Source organism: Lynx canadensis, chromosome A2 (genome assembly GCF_007474595.2).
Source record: "Lynx canadensis isolate LIC74 chromosome A2, mLynCan4.pri.v2, whole genome shotgun sequence".
NCBI lineage: Eukaryota > Metazoa > Chordata > Mammalia > Carnivora > Felidae > Lynx > Lynx canadensis.
Genome location: NC_044304.2, coordinates 12,816,706 through 12,837,083, shown reverse-complemented (window position 1 = coordinate 12,837,083; position 20,378 = coordinate 12,816,706). Strand labels below are relative to the sequence as shown.

General features: G+C 54.2%; 1 protein-coding gene across 1 annotated transcript; it reads left to right on the top strand.

Moving 5' to 3' along the window:
• The first annotated feature begins 8,049 nt into the window (after positions 1–8,049).
• On the top strand, positions 8,050–20,378 carry LOC115506104 (plasmalemma vesicle associated protein). The gene is made up of 6 exons (XM_030303955.1): positions 8,050–8,506; positions 12,904–13,000; positions 13,125–13,837; positions 15,087–15,144; positions 15,282–15,360; positions 19,600–20,378. Exons 1-6 carry the CDS (start codon positions 8,141–8,143, stop codon positions 19,604–19,606), a joined length of 1,320 nt encoding a protein of 439 aa, XP_030159815.1. The 5' UTR covers positions 8,050–8,140; the 3' UTR covers positions 19,607–20,378.

Genomic DNA, 20,378 nt, shown 5'->3' with positions numbered 1-20,378 from the left:
ACCTTCAGACTTACAGAAAAACTGGAGGATTAGTACAAAGAATTCCTGGATATTCTTTATCCAGATTCCACAAACATTAGTTACCACCTTTGCTTTATTCTTCTTCCTCTCTCTGAACCTCTTCTGAAAAACACACACAAACGATGTCTCATTACCCATAACAGTTGAGTATGCATTTCCTAAAAACAAGGACATTCTCCCACATAATCACAGTACAATGATGAACATCAGGAAGTGGACATTGATAAAACACCATTATCTAATCTACAGACTTTAATCAGACTTTGCCAACTGTTCTCATAATGTCCTTTATAACAAAAGAATATCCTGGCTCACACATTGTATTTGTCAGGTCTTCTAGCTCTTTTAATCTGGAACATTTCTCAGTATGTCTTTGCCTTTTATGACGTTGGCGTTTTTTAAAGGCCCAAGGCAGTCATTTTCTGGTGTCCTAATTTGGGTTTCTGTGATGTTTCTGTAAGATTAGTTTCAGGTTGGCATTTTGGGCAGGAAAGCCTTGGAAGCAATTTAACATAATTTTACCTGCTGGTAGTATGGTTTTATATAGAGAAAACCCAAGAGAACTAACTGAAACTTTCTTAGATCTATTTCATATAGTTACTTATCTCCAGGAATAAACTAATTTCCTTCTTACGTAAAGAGCTCTTATCAATTAATTTTTCAAAAAACAGCTCAGTAGAAAAATGGGCAAAGAATATAGACAGTCATTTCAAATTTTTTTTTCAACATTTATTTATTTTTGGGACAGAGAGAGACAGAGCATGAACGGGGGAGGGGCAGAGAGAGAGGGAGACACAGAATCAGAAACAGGCTCCAGGCTCCGAGCCATCAGCCCAGAGCCCGACGCGGGCTCGAACTCAGGGACCGCGAGATCGTGACCTGGCTGAAGTCGGACGCTTAACCGACTGCGCCACCCAGGCGCCCCTAGACAGTCATTTCATAGAAATATGCAAAAAAAAAAAAAAAAGCGACCAACCTCTTTCCTAGAAAAGAATTGCAAATTGAAATGACAAGGTGGTACCACTTTCTACCCATTAGTCTGGCAAAAATGAAAACGAGCAAATCGCAAAGTACCATGTGCTGGCACTGCTGTGGAGAAACAAGTAATCCCACATGGTGCTAGTGAGAGAGCCCGGTGGTACAACCACTTGGAAGGGCAATTTTCTAGAACCTCTCAAAAAAGTAAAAATAGTATACATCCTTTGACCCATCAATTCCCCTTCTAGAAATTTTTCTACAACCATATTTACATGGGTACAAAATTACGGACCAGGGGCACCTGGCTGGCTCGGTCTGTAGAGCACACTCTTGATCTACAGGTTATGAGTTCAAGCCCCAGAGCCTACTTATAAAGAAAGAAAGAAAGAAAGAAAGAAAGAAAGAAAGAAAGAAAGAAAGAAAAATTAGATTGATGGACAAAATACAATGCAGAACCCTGGGTTGGATCCTGGCACAGAAAAACACTTAGTGAGAAGGTCAAATAAAGTCTAGAGTATAATTATTTTAATGCACTAGAGTTAATTTCTTAGTTTGGACAAATAAAATTTGGATGCCATGGTGTCAAAGAACTTGGCCATGGAAGAAGTTCAGTGATGGCTGTTCAGGGGCTCTGTTCTATCTCTGCAACTGTTCTGTAAATCTAAAGTTATTCCAAAAGAAAAGATTTACTTTTTAAAAAGAGACTAAGGGGGGGGGGGGCGAGGACATTTGTTATCACATTCTTGGTCATTGTTAAAAATTGGAAACAACCTCAATGTCTTCCGGCTGGTGACTGTTATAAATGAGTGTCCATCCATCCATAGAGTGGGATACTATGCACTCTTTAAGGTGACAAAGCAAATCTCCGAGATACATTAATGTAAAAAGCAGGAGAGGGATAATTGGTGTGCATTTTTCAAAATGCAGGGACGAAGAGAATTTTACCCAAATAACTCTGAAGGAAACACTGGTCACCGACTTTGGGTCAGATAGTACCTGCTGAGAGCTAGGGGCGAGGGGGCTAGAGGGCTGGGCTGGGGTGGAGGGCTGGGGGGTGGGGGGGACAGTCTCTTGTTTCTCTGTATGCCCTTTTGTAAAGTTTGCATTTTAAAAATTTTTTTAATGTTTATTTTTGAGACAGAGGGAGACGGGGGTGGGGGCAGAGAGAGAGGGAGACACAGAATCTGAAACAGGCTCCAGGTTCAGCACAGAGCCCGATGTGGGGCTCGAACCCACGAACCGTGAGATGATCATGACCTGAGCCGAAGTCGGACGCCTAACCGACTGAGCCACCCAGGCGCCCCCTGTAAAGTTTGCATTTTGAAAACCATGCACCTGTATGACATTTAAAATGATTAAAATTTGTTTTAAAAAATTCCTAAGAGGCTGGTAATTGAGGGCGGTAGAAGCCCTCGGAACTCTTTCCCCCACCTCATCCAGCCCTGCTCATTACCCCCACTACCACCCTGGAGTTTAGACGTGCCGGATCTGGGGCTTTACCTGGGAGGGGCCCACGTGGAGGGGGAATTGGAGGGTCAACTCCCGAGGAGGAAGTGCGGCTGAGGGGAGGAAGGTCCAATCGCTTAGTTCTGCTGACAGCCACCAGGGGTCGCCCCAACTTGCTCACCCCGATTGCTGCCCTCGAAGGCTTCAGCTGGAGAGGTTAAGGGTGGTTCTGAAAGCTGCCCTCACCCCTCCCCCAACTCTGGCGTCAATCCAGAAGTGTGCAGGAAGTGGCTTCTTCTGGAGTCAAGCAGAGCTGGAGACCAGGAGACTGATCTTGCTTTGTCTGACTTAAGACCCCTTCACTGGGTCGCTGTGGGATCCAAGGGTAAAAGGGCTGGGCTCAGGGGTGTAAACGGCGCATAAAACATCATTATTACCAACTTACTCTGCGGGCTTCATCTTGGCCATACCACCAGACCCCTGAAAATCAGTTTCGGGGAGGGAGGGAAATAGGGAGCCAAGGCAGGTGTGTGAGCAGGAATGGCAGTTAGATCTGGTGTCAGAAAGAATTGGGAAGAAAGAGAGGACACAGACTGAGCGAGGGCTTTGAACCTCCAGGGTGTAGGTGAGGTTTGAGGGTGACCTGGGGAGAACAAGCCCAGTCCCCTGCCCCTCCTTGCGCTGAGGATCCCTCAGCTGCCCAGGGAAGTAAATAGCGCTCCTTGGTGGGACCTGCCTCCTGGACCCCCATCTGTTCCCACCTCACAGGGCCAGTCTTTGACCTGCCTTTGCTCTGTTCTGCCTCCCACTCTCTAATTATCCCTCCAAGTCTCTGTCTCTCTGTCTCCAAGTCTCTCTCTCTCTGTCTCTTTCTCTCTCTTTTTTAAATGTTTATTTTTGAGAGAGGGAGAGAGACAGCAGGGGAGAGGCAGAGAGGGGGACAGAGGATCCAAAGTGGGCTCTGCACTGACAGCAGAGAGCCCGACGTGGGGCTCGAACTCACAAACCTTGAGATCCTGACCTGAGCTGGAGTCGGAGGACGTTTAACCAACTGAGCCACCCAGGCGCCCCTCTGAGTCTCTGTCTCTCTTTATCTGTCCCCGCCCTTATCAGCATCACCTCCTAGGTCCCTGCCCTGGCTTCCCATCCCTGGAGTCCCCCTCCTGTGGCTGCGGTGACAGTAGGAGGGGACAGAAATGGGAAACCTCGGAGCGGCTGCAGGAGAAGCAGGCTGGGACAGCAGCAGCCTGACTCGGTCAACCCCCCAGTCCCAGGTAAGAAAGTGGGGTGCCTTTTATCAGCCAGTAACAGGGAGGCCCAGAGGGGACGGGGCTCCTCCTCGGTCACCTCCAAAAGCACAAAACTTAATTTTCATTTGAATTTAACCAAACACACCGATAGTAAAAGTGGAGGGTTTTTTGGATTTCACTGAAATGGTTCTTCACTAGAAATATTATTTTCCTTTTTTTTTTAAATGTTTATTTTTTAAAGGTTTTTTTGTTCTATTTTGTTTTAAGGTTTTATTTTTTATTTTATTTTTTTTAATATTTATTTATTTTTGAGAGAGAGAGAGAGAGAGAAAGAGAGCATGAGCAGGGGAGGAACAGACAGAGAGGGAGACAGAGAATCCGAAGCAGGCTCCGGGCTCTGAGCTGTCAGCACACAGCCTGATGTGGGACTTGAACTCACGAACCATGAGATCATGACCTGAGCTAAAGTCAGACGCTTAACTGACTGAGCCATCCAGGCGCCCCAGGTGTTTATTTAGTTTTAAGAGAGAGAGAGAGAGAGAGCACGAGGGGGTGGGGGTGCAGAGAGAGAGGGAGACACAGAATCTGAAGCAAGCTCCGGGCTCTGAGCTGTCAGCACAGAGCCCGACATGGGGCTCAAACTCACAGACCGCAAGATCATGACCTGAGCCGAAGTCGGACGCTTAACTGACTGAGCCACCCCGGCACCCCAAGAAATATTACTTTCTTAAGGACCTTCCTGAAGTTCTGTGAGAGTTTTTAAAAATCTTGCATCTTCTTGAGAACGTCAGTGTCAGTTTCTCGTAGTGACACAAAGTTGACTTCCTCATGACACTTCCCTTCTCTGCCCAAACCCACAAATAAAACCAAATGGATTGTTTTTAATTTAGACAACAACAACAACAGCAACAAAACATTGAAAATCAAAGCCTGATTTCGTGATGACCCTCCCAGGGGAATTCAGAAGGGTTCATGGGCAAAATTTCCTGTGAACATGACAAATTGTTTTTGGGAAAAAACCGAACGCTCACATCAGGACCGATGCATTTGACCTCTTGTGAATCGAAGGATCCGTCACTCGCTTCCTCCCTCTGGGATTTTCTGGCCAGGGACACGTGCAAAATGTGTCCAGAAAGCCTGTTTTTGGAGATTTTAGCCACTGCTGGCAGAAATGTCAATGGAAACAACCTTTGGAGGACAAACTGGTGACAAGCTATCAAAATAGAAGATGTGACTGCTCTGGGTCCCAGCAGTTTCATTTGGGGGGGATCTGATATTAAATCTTACTTTGTTCACAGAAGCAAATAATTTAGAAACAGTCTAAATGCCCATTGATAATTACCGTGGTAATGTATGCGGTGAAAACCTAAGCATCAGGCAAAAGGAATCAACTAATCTGGAAGATATTATGTTGAGCAACAAGAGGAAGTTTCATCTGTACTTTCTCCATTAAAAAAAAAAAATCCAGATAATAGAACAAATTATTTGAAAAAGAAATATTGCAAAATCAAAGATGTGAGCTCAAATTACCAAAAAGAAACAGAACGTTGTTTTTGAGCTTGATACAAACGACATTAGTATGTCTATTTAAAACTCTGTTCCAGGTCAGGGCACCTGGGTGGCTCAGTCGGTTCAGCGTCCAACTTCAGCTCAGGTCGTGATCTCGCGGTTTGTGAGTTCGGGCCCCGCGTCGGGCTCTGTGCGGACAGCTCGGAGCCTGGAGCCTGATTCAGATTCTGTGCCTCCCTCTCTCTCTGCCCCTCCCCTGCTTGTGCTCTGTCTCTCTCTCAAATATAAATGAAACATTAAAAAAAGTTGTGTCCAACTCTTGATTTTGGCCCAGGTCGTCATCTCACAGCTTGTGAGGTCAAGCCCCGCGTCCAGCACTCTTGACATTCTCTCTCTCCTTCTCTCTCTGCCCCTCCTCCTCTGTTCTCTCTCTCTCTCTGTCTCTCTCTCTCTCTCTCAAAATAAATGAATAAAACATTTAAAAAAATAAAAATAAAACTCTGTTTCTTATACTGTGACACTTACTCAAAACTGTACCACTGGGTCTAGGGTGGCTTTTTCTTGAAAATTGTTTTAATGTTTGTTTATTTATTTTTGAGAAAGAGAGGGAGGGAGGGGCAGACACAGAGGGAGACAGAGAATCCCAAGCGGGCTCCTCATTGTCAGCGTGGAGCCCGATTTGGAGTCCAGACTCATGAACCGTGAGATCATGACCTGAGCCAAAATCAAGAGTCTGGACGCTTAACCGACGGGGCCACCCAGGCGCCCCTCTACGGTGGCTTTTTAATTTTCTGGGAATTTATGGTTTGCCTTCTTTTTCCTTGACAATAGATGTCAGGCTCAATATGTCATGAAGGGCAGCCAGGATCTCAAGTACCTACGGAGACTGTCACACCTGCTGATGTTGGCCCCACCACTGCCCCCCCCCCCCGGGTCTGAGCATCTCCCGCTGGACCCACATTCCCCGGGCCGGACCCCTGTCCTGCCCTTTGTCCCCCAGTGCTCTCACAGGCCCCGAGCACTTGTACTTGGAGGCAGCGCCCCTCCCCCGCATATCAGTTTCTCCGCCCGCCTGGCATCAGAGGTGACACAAGACCCAGCCTCTGTGGCCTTAAAAAAAAAGTTCCGCCACTTATTAAGGTTGAACGTGTGCCAGGCGCCGTGACAAATGTTTCCACACCTGGCTGCGTCGCCTCCGCTTTAGACAAGAGGAAACTGAGGCTGAAGGAAGGAAAGTCACTCGTCTGAGGTCACGCAGCAGTAGGGGGCACAGCCAGACCCGAACCCCAGAGCCCTAAATGGAAGCCGCGGGTCCACTCTGCCTACGCGGCCTCCCACCCTGTTCCAGGGGACTCGGGTGGGCCTGGCCAACCCAGAGAAATAGCTGGTTGGGCACCACTTGCAGCCCCCAACCCTCCTCCCCCCCACTCGCCGCTGGGAAGGGTCCGGAATCAGGAATCACCGGGTAGCTGCAAAGGCCAAAGGTCAGACAGGGGTTTCCTGCCTCCCCCTGGGAACTTCCTCTGTCCCAATCCAACTTCTGCCTCTGTGACGAACACCACCCTGGAGGACCCCCTCCCCGCCGTCAACTACCCCCAACTCCGTTGCCCTGGCCGACGGGGGGGATGGGTCCTTCCCCCCCCCTTGCCCTCCCCCCCCACCGCACGCACACGGGCAGTATACAGCGATTGTGTTGTGGTCCAGCCTTCTTGCCACCTGCCGGCCCCTTGCCCGCCCCCCTCCATCCCTCCCTCCTACCAGCCTTGACCCCATGGAGCCAGGGGGCCGTGTCCCACGGTGTCTCCCTAAGACTCAGGGTCCCTCACGGCCAAGCCTGAGGCTAACGCCTCATCCAGCATGGAGCTCCTGGTTCTGGGGGAATGGACAGGAGGATGCACCCAGAATCCTTTGCTCTTGGTCCCCGAATTCCCTTGACGCCCACCTGGAGATGACCCACAGTGAAGTTCAATGCCCACCTATCTGGCACTGCCCCTTCACCGTCTCCCAGAGCCCCGAAATAACGCTCCCAGCACGAAACGATAGTAATAATAACAATGGCAAACCCTGTCTTACGGCCGCCCTCCCTCTCCGGCCCGGTGACCGGGGACGCCACCCATACCCCGTCTCACAGAGGCAGAAACTGAGAAGGGGCAGCAGAAGCCCCTCACTCGAGCTCGCTTGGGCGATCCTTCCCTCCCAGCTCCAAGTTCACTGCGGCTTACGCTGCTGCTCCCAGAGCACTTATGAAGCACCTATGGGAGCCGGGGCGTCGGGTGGGCTGACAGCTTGGGGAGCCTGGGCCATTGCCATCCATGGGTCAGCCCCTCCCCGGCCCGGGGAAGCACTACTGTGACCAGTACCTACTGTGCGCCTGGCCCCGGGGGCCAAGCACCCCAGCCGACTCAGCTCCCGATTTAGACACACCTCTGCAGCCAGCCCGCGGGGTGGGGGAGGTAAGTCCGACTCTGTGCACCAACGGCGTGAGACCCCCAGACGGTCCCTTCACCTCCCTGTGCCTCAGTTTCCTCCTCCGCACGATACAGGGGCCACGACCTGAGATCCTGGGCGGCAAGCGCTGAGAACGGCGCTGGGCCCGGAGCAAGGGCAAGGTGGAGAGAGAGAGACCGAGGCTCGGAGCGGCCGAGGAAGCCCCCCCCCCCCTCTCGTCACCCGGCTGGCGCCCCCGCCCGGCGGGAGCGTCAGAAGTCCAGCGGGGGGAGGGGGGGCGCGGCCCCTCCCTTCACAGCCAGGGTGGGAGTGTCGTGATAACCCGCAGCCCCCACTTCCTCCCGGCCAGGAAGGAGCCAGGCAGAGGAAGTATTAAGAGGAGTAATATAAACACTCCCCCCACCCCCCGTGGCAGGGTGCAGAGGGGGCAGCGGCCGCCACCCGGACGGAGCAGGCCACGCCGGGCGGGCAGCGGGCGCTTGCACACGATGGGGCTGGCGGCGGAGCACGGCGCGTACTCCCGGGAGGGGGGCGGCCCGAGGGGCTGCTGGTACTACCTGCGCTACTTTTTCCTCTTTGTGTCGCTCATTCAGTTCCTCATCATCCTGGGCCTCGTCCTCTTCATGGTCTACGGCAACGTGCACGTGAGCACGGAATCCAACCTGCAGGCCACCGAGCGCCGGGCCGAGGGCCTGTACAGCCAGCTCGTGGGGCTCACGGCCTCCCAGGCCAACCTGTCCAAGGAGCTCAACCTCACCTCCCGCACCAAGGACACGGTCATGCAGCTGCTGGGGAGCGCCCGCCGCGATCTGGACCGGATCAACGCCAGCTTCCGCCAGTGCCAGGCTGACCGGGTAAGGCCGCCCGCCGGGCCGGACACGCACCCCGGGGACCCTGGGCAGGTTCCCGTCCGCTCATCCGAGCTGCGGGGTCCTCACCCACGCGCCAGAGACCGTCACAGACGCTGTATTGCACGTGAGGAGCCCGGGGGGGGGGGGGGCTTGTTAGTACGAGTATATCCCACACGAGGTTCGGGACACACTTATACTAAGACAGTGGGCTCGCTCTCCCTCTGGAATTTAAGGTTAAAATTTTTTTTAAAGGTTTATTTATTTTTGAGAGACAGAGTGAGACGGAGCATGAGCGGGGGAGGGGCAGAGAGAGAGAGAGGGAGACACAGATCGGAGGCAGGCTCCAGGCTCCGAGCTGTCGGCACAGAGCCCGACCCGGGGCTCGGACTCACGGACCGTGAGATCGTGACCTGAGCCGAAGTCGGACCCTTAACCGACTGAGCCGCCCAGGCGGCCCCTGGAATTTAAGTTTAACTGGGCATCCTCACTGAATTGGCGGCAGCAACCCTGGGCCCATGACTTAATACGCGCGAAGCGCTCGGAATGTTCCAGCACACACCAGCTGCAAATAAGAACCAGTTAGATAAAAACTCAGAGCGTTCGGTTCCTACTAAGAAGTACGAACAGCTCTGCCTTATGCCGGGAAATGTCCCCCGGGGGGCACATGTGGGCGTCTAGTCAGGGAATTGGCCCACTCGTTTCATCCAAGACACGCACCGCCATCCGGTCTGGGAGCCGTCGGGATCGTAAGGTTTTAGACACACGCATCCCGGAATCTGAACTCCCCCGTCATAGAAAATTAGAAGCCTAAGAACGTGGATCTTTACAACGATTAAATTTGAAAAACACAGTTGTTGTTTTTCTTTAATCCCCTTCGTGTTGACAAATGCCTCTGGACTGGAACAGTTTAGGGTTTTCTCCAAGGACCCTAGGGTTTCCCTAGTTTCAGGTCCCCTGCCCCTCGCCCCGGAGGGGCGCCCTGATGCCGGGGAGTATCTCTGCCCCCACCCCCACCGTGGCAGCCCCAGGTATGTGATGTTGGTGTTTCTGGGTCCTGGCCGTGCTGAGAAACAGGATTTTTCTTAAATTCTCTTCCAGTGCAACTGCATTTCTGGCCCTGAGATCCCGGAAGAGAAAAGAGAATTTAACTCACTGATACATTTTTAAAAAACGTGTTCATCTCCCCTGCTTCTGCTTGTTTCTTTTTTCTTTCTTTCTTTCTTTCTTTCTTTCTTTCTTTCTTTCTTTCTTATCCCATCTTATGTTATCCCACCTCATCTTATCTTATCTTATCTAGAGAGAATGTGAGTAGGGGGAGAGGGGAGAGGGAGAGAGAGAGACAATCTTAAGCAGGTCCCACATTCGGCGACACAGGGCTCGATCCCACAGCCTGAGCTTTCCGCCCCTCCTTGTCCTTGCTCCTTTGGAGGCTGGCCCTATGCTAATGGGATCGGGGTCAAGGCAGAAATCGCTCTGGGACCTCCAGTGACTTCTGTTTTCAGAAATCTTAACTGCAAAAGAGGAAAATCTGTAGAAATCAAGAGTCAGACGCTGAACCAACTGAGCCACCCAGGCACCCCTAACTCCATGATATTTTTAGGGTCCGCTCTGTCCTGTCCGTGTCAAGGCAACGGGACCCTCACCTGGCACATGGGGTCTGGAAGCAGCACCCCGGGGAACCCCCTTTTATCGCTTCCTCCAACTGGAGAAAAACCTCTTTCTCGTTTCGTGTTTGGATCCGACTCACTTTGCTGAAACGTGCAAATCTTCCTCTTCTGTGACTAAGATTTCTGTTCTCTGATCCCCATTAGCATAGGGCCAGCTTCCAAAGGAATAGGACAAGAGGTGGCAGGAAGGTAAACTTCCTGCATTCTTTATATTTTTACCTGTTATAGTTCTGCAGAGGATTCTGGTCCAAAGTTTGGAAAGCACACCTTGTTAAGTTGTAAAAACCTCCTTTAAAAACAGCTTTATCGAGATATGATTCATATGCTCTACAAGTCGCACATTAAAAATGTACAGTTCGGGGGCATCTGGGTGGCTCAGTCGGTTAAGCACCCGACTTCAGCTCAGGTCATGATCTCAGGGTTTGCGAGTTCAAGCCCCGCGTCGGGCTCTGCGCTGACAGCTCGGAGCCTGGAGCCTGCTTCGGAGTCTGTGTCTCCCTCCCTTTCTGCCCCTCCCCCGCTCTCGCTCTCGCTCTGTCTCTTTCTCTCTCTCTCAAAAATAACTAACCATTAAAAAATCTTTTTAAAGCGTACAGTTCAATAATTCTTAGTGCCTTCACAGAGCTGGGCGATCATCCCAACTGCTTTTGGAACGTTTTCATCACCCCAAAAAGATACCCCATCCCCATGAGAAGTCACTCCCCCACCCCTCCTCCCCCAGCCCCTTGCAACCACTCATCTGCTTTCTGTCTCTGTGAATTTGCTTGTTCTGGACATTTTGTATAAATGGGATCAGACAACACGTGGCCTTTTGTGTCTGGCTCCTATCATCCGGCACGATGTTTTGAAGGTTCACCCGAGCGCGTGTCAGTGCCTCGTTCCTTTTTGTGGCTGAGCAACATTCCATTCTGTGGATGGACCACGTTTTGTTCATTCACCTGTTGATGGACACTTGGGTTGTTTCTGCCTTTTGGTGGTTGTGATAGGCGCTGCTGTGAACGTGCACGTGGAGGTTTTTGTGTGGATGTTTGCTTCAGTGTCTCTCGGGTCTACGCCTAAGAGTGGAATTGCTGGGTCACGTGACAATTCCCTGCTTAACATTTTGAGGAACTGCCGGGCTGTTTTCCAAGGCCGCTGCCCCATGTTTTACATATTCCAACCAGTACCGTCTGAGAATTCTCCTTTCTCCACACCCTCACCAACGCTCGTCACTGCCCGCTCTTGTTTTCCGTTTCATTGATAACCATCCTCATGGCTGTAAGGGGGTCTCTCATCGTGGTTTTCATTTGCCTTTCCCTGAGGAGTGATAATGGTGAGTATATTTTCATGCGCTTGTCGACCACGTGTGTATCTTCTTTGGAGAAATGTTTCAGTTGCTTTGCCCATTTTTCAATTATCTTTTTATTACCGATCCACAAGAGTTTACTTTTATACATTCTGGATACCCGGTCCTCTCATCAGATACACGCTTTGCAAATATTTCCTCCCGTCGAAGGGTTGTTTTTTCCCTTTCTCTTTTTTAAATTGGAGCATAATTGACATACAGTGTCACGTCAGTCTCGGGTATACAACTTAGCGATGTGATGGTCTTTTCCTAAAAACAAAAGTTTTTAATTTTGATGAAGTTCTCTTTACCTGTTTTCTCTTTGTTTGCGCTTTGGGTGTCACACCTAAGAAACCATTGGCAAATCCAAGGTCATGCGGAGTTAACACGTACATTTTCTTCTAAAGAGTTTTGTAGCTTTAGGTCTTATGTTTGGGTCATTGAGCCATTTTGAGTTAATTGTTGTATATGGTGTGAGGTAGGGGTCCAAATTCATTCCTTAACATGGGGAGATCTAGCTGTGCCGGCTCCATTTTTGAAAAGACTCTTTTCTCCCCCATGAATGATTTTGGCACCTGTATTAATTTTCTTTTTTTGTTTTCTTTTTTCTATTATTTTTTAAAGTTTATTTATTTATTCTGAGAGAGAGAGGAAGAGAAAGAGAAAGAAAGCGTGCAAGCGAGGGACGGGCAGAGAGAGAGGAAGAGGGAGAGAATCCCAAGCAGGCTCGGGTCATGATCTCACGGTTCATGAGTTCAAGCTCCACTTTGGGTGAACCCTGCTTCTCTCTCTCTCTCTCCCCGTCTCTGTCTTCTTCTCTTCCTCTCTCTCTGCGCCTCATGGGATTCTCTCTCTCTCTCTACCCCTCGCTCACCTGCGCCCTCTCTCCCTCAATAAAGTAAAATATAGAAAGATAAAACATAATTCGTTGGCCGTACATGTGAATTCATGTTTTCAAGGTTCATCCACGTTGCAGCAGGTGTGAGTGCTTCATTCCTTTCTATGGCCCAATAGTATTAACTGTTAACAACTTTTTTTTTTTTTAATTTAATTTTGAGAGAGAGAAAGAACAGGAGCAGGGGAGGGGCAGAGAGAGAAAATCCCACGCTCCACACTGTCAGCCTGGAGCCCCACACGAGGCTCGGACTCATGAACCGCGAGATCATGACCTGAGCTGAAACCGAGAGTCGGACACTCAACCGACTGAGCCCCCCGGGCGCCCCAGTTACCGACTTTGAAAGATGCGACCAGCATCCCCCATAAAGGAGTCACGCCCTTGCGAACTGGGTCAACCCAGGCCACCCGGGTGTGGGATGTGGGGCCCCAGCCCGGAGGGTCTGGGCAGCCCAGGAGCAAGGGGACCCGCGGGGGCTGGACCGTGAGCTCTGCCCCGTGTCCCGTCTGGTCAGGTGATCTCCATGAACAACGAGCGGTATATGGCAGCCATCATCCTGAGTGAGAAGGAATGTCAAGAGCAGCTGAAGGAAGCTAACAAGAGCTCCGATGGTGAGTCGTCTGGGCGGCGGGGAGCCAGGGTGGTAGACCCCTCGCCCGGCCTCTCGGACACCCCCCCCCCGCCCCCCCGCCCCCTCCCCCGACCTTCCCGAGGTGTTTTCTCCTGCACCTGTAGCCTTGCTCCTGGCGCTGAACCAAAAGGCCAAGATGCTGGAGGTGGAACTGGCGAAGGAGAAGCAGGTGTGCGCCAAAGACAAGGAGGGCCTGGCGCTGAACAAGCGGCTGGTGGAGGAGCAGCTGGCCGAGTGTGGCAAGGCCCGGGAGCAGCAGAGGCAGGAGCGACAGCTGGCCGAGGATCGCCTGCAGAAGGTGCAGACCCTCTGCCTCCCGCTGGACAAGGACAAGTTGGAGACGGAGCTGCGGAACCTCTGGCGGGACTCCATCATCCCGCGCACCCTGGACACCATGGGCTACAACCTGTACCACCCTCTCGGCTCCGAGCTGACCTCCATCCGGAGGACCTGCGACCACATGCCCGCCCTCATGAGCACCAAGGTGGACGAGCTGGCCCGGAGCCTGCGGGCCGGCATCGAGCGCGTGGCCCGCGAGAGCTCGGACGTCCAGCGCCAGAAGCTGGAGGTCGAGCGGAGCCTGCAGGCCACTCAGGCGGCCAAGGAGAAGGCGGAGAAGGAGGCCCAGGCCCGAGAGGCCAAGCTCCAGGCCGAGTGCGCCCGGCAGACCCAGCTAGCCCTGGAGGAGAAGGCGGCTCTGCGGAAGGAGCGAGACAGCCTGGCAAAGGAGCTGGAGGAGAAGAAGCGGGAGGCAGAGCAGCTCAAGATGCAGCTGGCCGTCAGCCGCTCCACCTTGGACGCCTGCATCAAGGCCAAGGTGGGCTGGAGGGATTCAGGTTGTACTTGGGGTCAGGCCTGCGGGCCCTGGTGGAGGCGATGTCGAACCCGGGCTCGAGGCGAGCCTCCCAGCCTGGGTCCGGTTAGTTAGGACTCACTTGAGAGATTCAATGACAGAAGACCGGGGTGGAGTTTGGAGTCTGGAAGGACCCTGAGAAAGGATTAAGGAGCGGGGTTGAGTTTTGGAGGACGGGTGGACCTCGAAATGGGTGCAGGGGGGAGAACTGGGAATTCCCGGTGCGGGGGGGGGGGGTCGCTGTCAAGGTCGCGAGGTGTCTGAGGTGAAGGTTGCGGGGGTGATGGCTCAGGTTGGGAGTTAGACTGAAGGTTAGGGCAGGTCTGGGGGAAGGCTTGCTGTGGAGACAGAGCTTGTGTTTGGGTCAAGGTGAGTTCTTAGCGACCGCTGTGTTTAGAGTCGGTTTGGGTTAACGTTAGGGTTCCATCGAAGCCTTCGTTGGTCTTGGAATTGGTAGAATTGGGGTCGTGCCGGATGCGGATTGTGAAGAAAGGTTAAAAGTTAAGTCAGGGGTCGCATGCAGGGCGGCCGGTGGGTCTCACATTGGGTGAGGGGTGAGTACAGGGTGTCAGTGGGTGGCTGGTAGGGTTGCTTGGGGTTCCAGGGAGAGTCTGGGGTCTCAAGTTGAGTTGGGGTGCGTGGGGCATTGGGAAGCCATGGTGGAGCCCAGGGCTGGGCTGGGGCCATGGCTTAGGGGGCAGATTTTTCATAGCAACCAGGTCTAAGGGATGGGTTGGGGTCAGGGTTGGTTGTAAAGTTCCGGTTGGATCAAGTTTGTCATTAGGATTGGGTTTAGATGAGGCTTTGGGTCTAAGGAAGGTTCTGTTTTCCTGTTGGGATTGGATTTTAGGTGATTGAGTTTAGAGCTGGCTTTGGATTTCGGGTTCGGGGGGATTGGCTCAGTTGGGGTCATGGATTGGGATCCATTGGGTTGGCACTGAGGCAGTAATGGAGACTGAGGCAGGCCACAGTGGGGTCTCTGGGGGGCTTCTGAGGGAAGCCAGTCCCTGGAGTCCCCAGTCACTTGAGCGCAGGTGGGTGCAGGTGATCGGACATCCATTGATGTGAGGGTCCCTCTCTGGTATCGGTGTCCCTGCTCTGGAAGGAACTCAGCTCCAGGTACTACGGGGCATGAAGGAACAGGAGCCTCCCTGGCCCTCTGGTTCAGGGGGTCCCGGCTTCTGCCGACCTCCCTCTGTCTCTCTTCCCGCAGTCGCAGCCGATACCTGGACCAAGACCTGTGGGCCCTGCCCCCAACCCCCAGCCCATCGGTAAGTGACAGAAGGCAGAGCCGGGAAGGGGTCGGGGGCGATCCTTTCCGCTCTTCATCCCATCTCAGCCCTGCCTGCCCATCCTTAGCCCAGGGTTGGGCCAGTTGGGTGGACCTGACCCCTTCCTCTCACGGCAGACCCAGCTGGCCTCGAGGAATTCAAGAGAAGGATCCTGGAATCCCAGAGGCTTCCCGCAGGGGCTGCAGCCCCATCCAGGTGAGGCACTGGCAGACTGGGATGGTTCAGTCTCAGGGCTTCAGAGGAGGATGGGAACAGGACTACGGGTGGAGGGAGGCTCATCTCACACTCTCGCTTGCTGCTTCCTTAACTGAGCGCCTTCTGTCTACCAGGTAACACAGCCAGGGAGTGGCGGGCCTGGGACACGAACCCAGGCTGTTGGACTCCAGGCAGGCCAGGGAGGGCCTTTGAGCTGGGGGATGGGGGTGAGCTGGTTTGGGGACGGGCAGAAGCCACAGTGCTCCCGGTGACATCTTGAAGAGCCAGGGTCAAGGCTCAGAGGCCAGACTAGGGTGGGGAGGGAGGCTGGAGCCGAGGAAGGGAGGAAGGAGGAGAGCGAGGTCAGGAGAGAGACCCTGGGCCTCTCGCCCCACCTCTCTGAGCCTCTCTCTCTCTACCTCTGCAAAAACGGAAGTCTCTGAAGTCAAGGGCGCGGAGACTCTCTGCCACCTGTAAAGTGCCGTCCACAAGTGCCTAACACAAGGGGCCGGGGGTTGCAGCAGGGGCGCTTCAAGATACCCCGCACACGCTCAGGTCAGGGCCCGATGCCCGTGCCGCCCTCACCACCTCCCAGACCACAGCCGGCGCATCACAGGGAAGGTGACTCAGACCCCCGCCCCAAGAACCATCCTGTGGTCGCTCCCAGGTGGTGGCCACGCTTCCGTTCAGGACCACATCGCGGACCAAGGAGTCAGCGACTGGCACTGCCGTTCCCAGTTTAGGACCCGGGGCTCCGGGACACCCCTGGGGGTTCTAAGTCAGATCCCACCGACCCCAAGCCGGCGTCAGGCCTTGGCGACCAGTAGACTTCCGGGTCTGTGGTCAAATCCCAGGGCTTCTCCACATCCAGCTCTATCTCCACTGTGCCTTTTCTTACCTACCCCCTCCGACGGGGAGCTCATCTTCTCGCAGAACTTGTCCCTTTGCTCCAGATGGCTCTCGGCCTGGGAGGGATCCCTTAGCCTCGGGCAGCCTGCGGAGAGGAAAGCAAGAGCTGGAGAGAAGACCCTGTTCCAAGCAAACAGTTTTCCTCTCTCCATCTTGGCCTAAAGCCATCATGGCAAGGAAGGAGGTTCTATTATTATCCCCACTTCTCAGAGGAGGGAACTGAGGCCCCAGGGAAGTGACCAGCCCCGGGGTTATGCGTCAGTGAGTCAGGGCCGGAGCCAGGCTCCGGGCCCAAGCCTGTCCTAACTGCAAAAGGGGAAGCTCTTGACACTGTTTACCCCAAAAGACATCCCCCTGCAGAGAAGACAATGAGTAGTTAAGCCAGGCCCCTCCTGTTTCTTTCTGCCCGGGCTCAGGAAGGGCCTCTTGTTCTGGGCTCTAGCCTTGATTTGCCTTCCGCTGAGAAAGAGGCCATCAGCTCTGGATTGGGAGTCCCAGTGAGGCCAGGCACATCTGAATTTTAATGTGTGTTTATTTTTGAGAAAGAGAGACAGAGTGTGAGCGGGGGAGGGGCAGAGAGAGAGGGAGACACAGAATCCGAAGCAGGCTCCAGGCTCCGAGCTGTCAGCACAGAACCCAACACGGGGCTCAAACCCACGGACCATGAGATCGTGACCTGAGCCGAAGTCAGACGCTTAACCCACTGAGCCACCCAGGCGTCTCAGGCACGTCTGATTTTTAAATCCGTCCAACCGGGGGCCAGGTCTGAGGTCCAGCATCAAATCATCCACCCCCTGATCGGGAGAATCACTTTCGTTTCCACCCTTACTCCTTCTGAGCCTTGAGGAAGTCTCTGGGGGTGCTAACAGGCCCTAACGCCTCCCACTTGTGGGGATACCTGCGTTCCCAGGGCCGGGGCAAACCCACAGCCCAGCATCAGCTGGACCTGAGCACAAGGTCTTGCTTTTTCACTGGATGTTTTTTTATTTAAAGTTTTATTTATTTTGAGAGAAAGGATTCTGCACCGTCAGCACAGAGCCTGATGCGGGGCTCGAACCCACGAACTGTGAGATCATGATCTGAGCCAAAACCAACTGTCAGATGCTTAGCCGACTGGGCCACCCAGGGGCCCCATCCCTGGACATTTTTTTCAGTATTTATTTTTCAGAGAGAGAGAGAGAGAGAGAAACAGAGCATGAGTGGGGGAGGGGCAGAGAGAGAGAGAGAGAGAGAGTAAGACAGAGAGAGAGAGGGAGACACAGAATCTGAAGCAGGCTCCAGGCTCCGAGCTGTCAGCACAGAGCCCGACACGGGGCTCGAACTCATGGACCATGAGATCATGACCTGAGCGGGTCGGACGCTTAACCAACTGAGCCACCCAGGCGGCCCCATCGTTAGACATTTTTAAGTCACATTCTCTTGATGACAAGTGCACTAGTTTTCCTTTTTACCTGATGAGACTGTGTCCTGTGGGTGTCAATTGATTCCCACGCGCGCACACACAGTGGATGTGAAAACAAGTAAGTAAATATTGGGGCAGGGGCTAAGGGGCTGGATAAAGCGAAAGCGGAAGGCTGAAGATGGGAGTCCAGCCCCGGCCCTGAGCCGGGCACGGGGCGAGTGTCACTCAAGTCCATTGCCATCACTGTTGTGATTTGTTTCATTTATTCAACCCGGATACCTTGAGCAGCGGCTGGGTGATGAGAACACAAGGAGGAATGAGGCATGGAAGCCCCCCCTCCCCTTGTGGGGCTCACAGTCTAGCGGGGGAGACAGATCGCAAATCTGATGCGTGAGATGTCGTTGTGGGGCCCCTTGGCCATGGGCGAGGCAGAAAAGGGATGAGATGGCGTGAGGAGGTGAGAATTTTCCGCAGGAGGGGGTGCCTGGGTGGCTCAGTCAGTTAAGCATCTGACTCTTGATTTTGGCTCAGGTCACGATCTCACAGTTCGTGGGTTCGAGCCCTGCATCGGGCTCTGTGCTGACGGTGGGGAGCCTGTTCTCTGTCTCCCTCTCCCTCTCTGCCCCGCCCCTACTCGTGCTCTCTCCCTCTCTCTCTCTCAAAATAAATAAATAAGCTTTAAAAAAAATTAAAGAATTTTCCACAGGAGGCCAGGCAGGCTTCTCTGCCCCACGTGAGGATGATGACCTTTGGGCAAAGAACTAGAAAGGTGAGGGAGGAGCCATGGAGAGTGGTGAGCCAGGCAGGGAGCACAGCCTGTGCAAAGGCCCTGAGACAGGACCGACCGTGCGTGGTGAGGCTCGAGCACAGTGATCCAGGGGGTGAGTAGGAGGTGAGGAGGGGCGGGGGGCACAGATCAGGCAGGGCCTTGTGGGTGCGGTGAGAACTTCGGGAGCCCCGGCACAGCAGCGAGCAGAGAAGGACATGACCGGACTCAGGTGTTCACAGGGACCCCCCCGTCACTGTCGAGAGGTGAAGGCGGCAGCCGAGGACCAGGGCAAAGGCATCCAGACAAGCGATGACGGGGGAGTGAGGAGCCTCAGTCTCTGACAGATGGCCAGGGACCACCCTCCCTTGCAGGCTGGTGGGCAGGGGTGGGTAAAGAGGGAATGTCAGGGCTGGTCGGGAGCCGGGTGCATCCCGGTCAAGCCGGAGCCAGGGACGGGGATCCAGCGCCAGCCAAGGAACGTGAGGCTGCTGGGGCCCCAGGGAAGAGCCAGGGAAGGAAGGGAGGGGGCCAGCGGAAGCAGGACTTGGCTGAGGCCCCCTCCTCCCCGACCAGGAAACAGCCTCTGAGCCAACCCCTGACCCCTCACGAGAACCTCACTGAGGCCAAGGAGGGGAAGGGCATCCCAGACGGCAGGATGGCTCCTGCAGAGGCCGTTGGGGGGGGGGGGTGAAGTGACAGCTCTTGAAGTTTCTGACGTGGGGGACTGCTGCGGACAGAGTGGGTGGAGCCTGGAATGCCAGGTAGAAAGGATCTGGCTTTGTCGTCTCGAGGGCACTGGGGACCAGGGAGAGCGTGTGAGTCGGGGCAGGCTCGGTGGAGAAACCTTGGGCCACTTCAACGGAGACAAAGGAGGGAGACTGAGACCCTGTCTGCGGGGTGTGGGGTGTGGACAGGGGCTTTGAGGTAAACTCCTGGGATCCCCCGGGCCTTACGGAACAAAGGTGAAAGTCAGGCCGCAGCAGAGGCCGGGAGCCCAGAAGGTGGCTTCTCCGAGCACTGTCTCGGGAAGGCCGAACCCCAAAAGAGCTGAAGAATCCTTAGGAGCAAGAGCAGGCCTGGGGTGGGAGGAGGCCGGCCCAGGCGAGGTTTGTCCTTCCGTCTGTCTGACTATTGTATCACCCTCTCCTTCCTGCCTTAGTGGCTGAGGAGGCTCCAGGCCCTGAGGACCGAGGCGTGGCCCCGACTGGCCAGTCTGCGGACACGACGCCGTGAGCCACCCCTGGCACAGGCCGGGAGCCCGGGCCGCACACAGACCAAAGTGGGCGCCCTTGGCCTGCACCCCGCGCTCGCCCTTCCCCACGCCCCCCCACCGCAGCCTCCGCTACTCCCTCACGGGCCCACACCCGCACCACGCGACCCCTCCCCCGCCCCTGGATGCTGCAAGATGTCCCGGACCCACGGCACACAGATGTAACCGTGATGTCACGAGCCGACGGCATCGCGCAAAAGCACGGCACAGACACCGGGAGGACATCATACACACACACACACACACACACACACGCACAGGCGCGCGCGCTTCCTGCCCCCCCCCCCGCACAATGCCACACCCCTCCGACGCACACGGGCCGTGGCACCCACAGCGTCCCGCTTGTCTGCACGTGCCTGTGTCCCCACCGCACCGCCCTCCCAATTTTCTTGTCTCCTGACTCTTCCTCACCCCCAGGGTGCCAGGCCTAGGGAAGTGAGAACGGGAAAACATGAGTCTCCATCCCCCCCCCCCCCCCCCAGAGTCCCCAGGCTCCCCTGCCAGGCAGCACCGGGTCCCAGGGCAGATGTCGCCCACTGGCCCCATCGTAGCCCATGGGGGCAGCTGTCCCTCCCTCGGTCCCTCCCCCCCCCCATACCCAGCGCTGCCTGTGGCCCATATAAATATGTTAGTGGCACGAAATAAATATCATTGAATCCTTTCAAAGA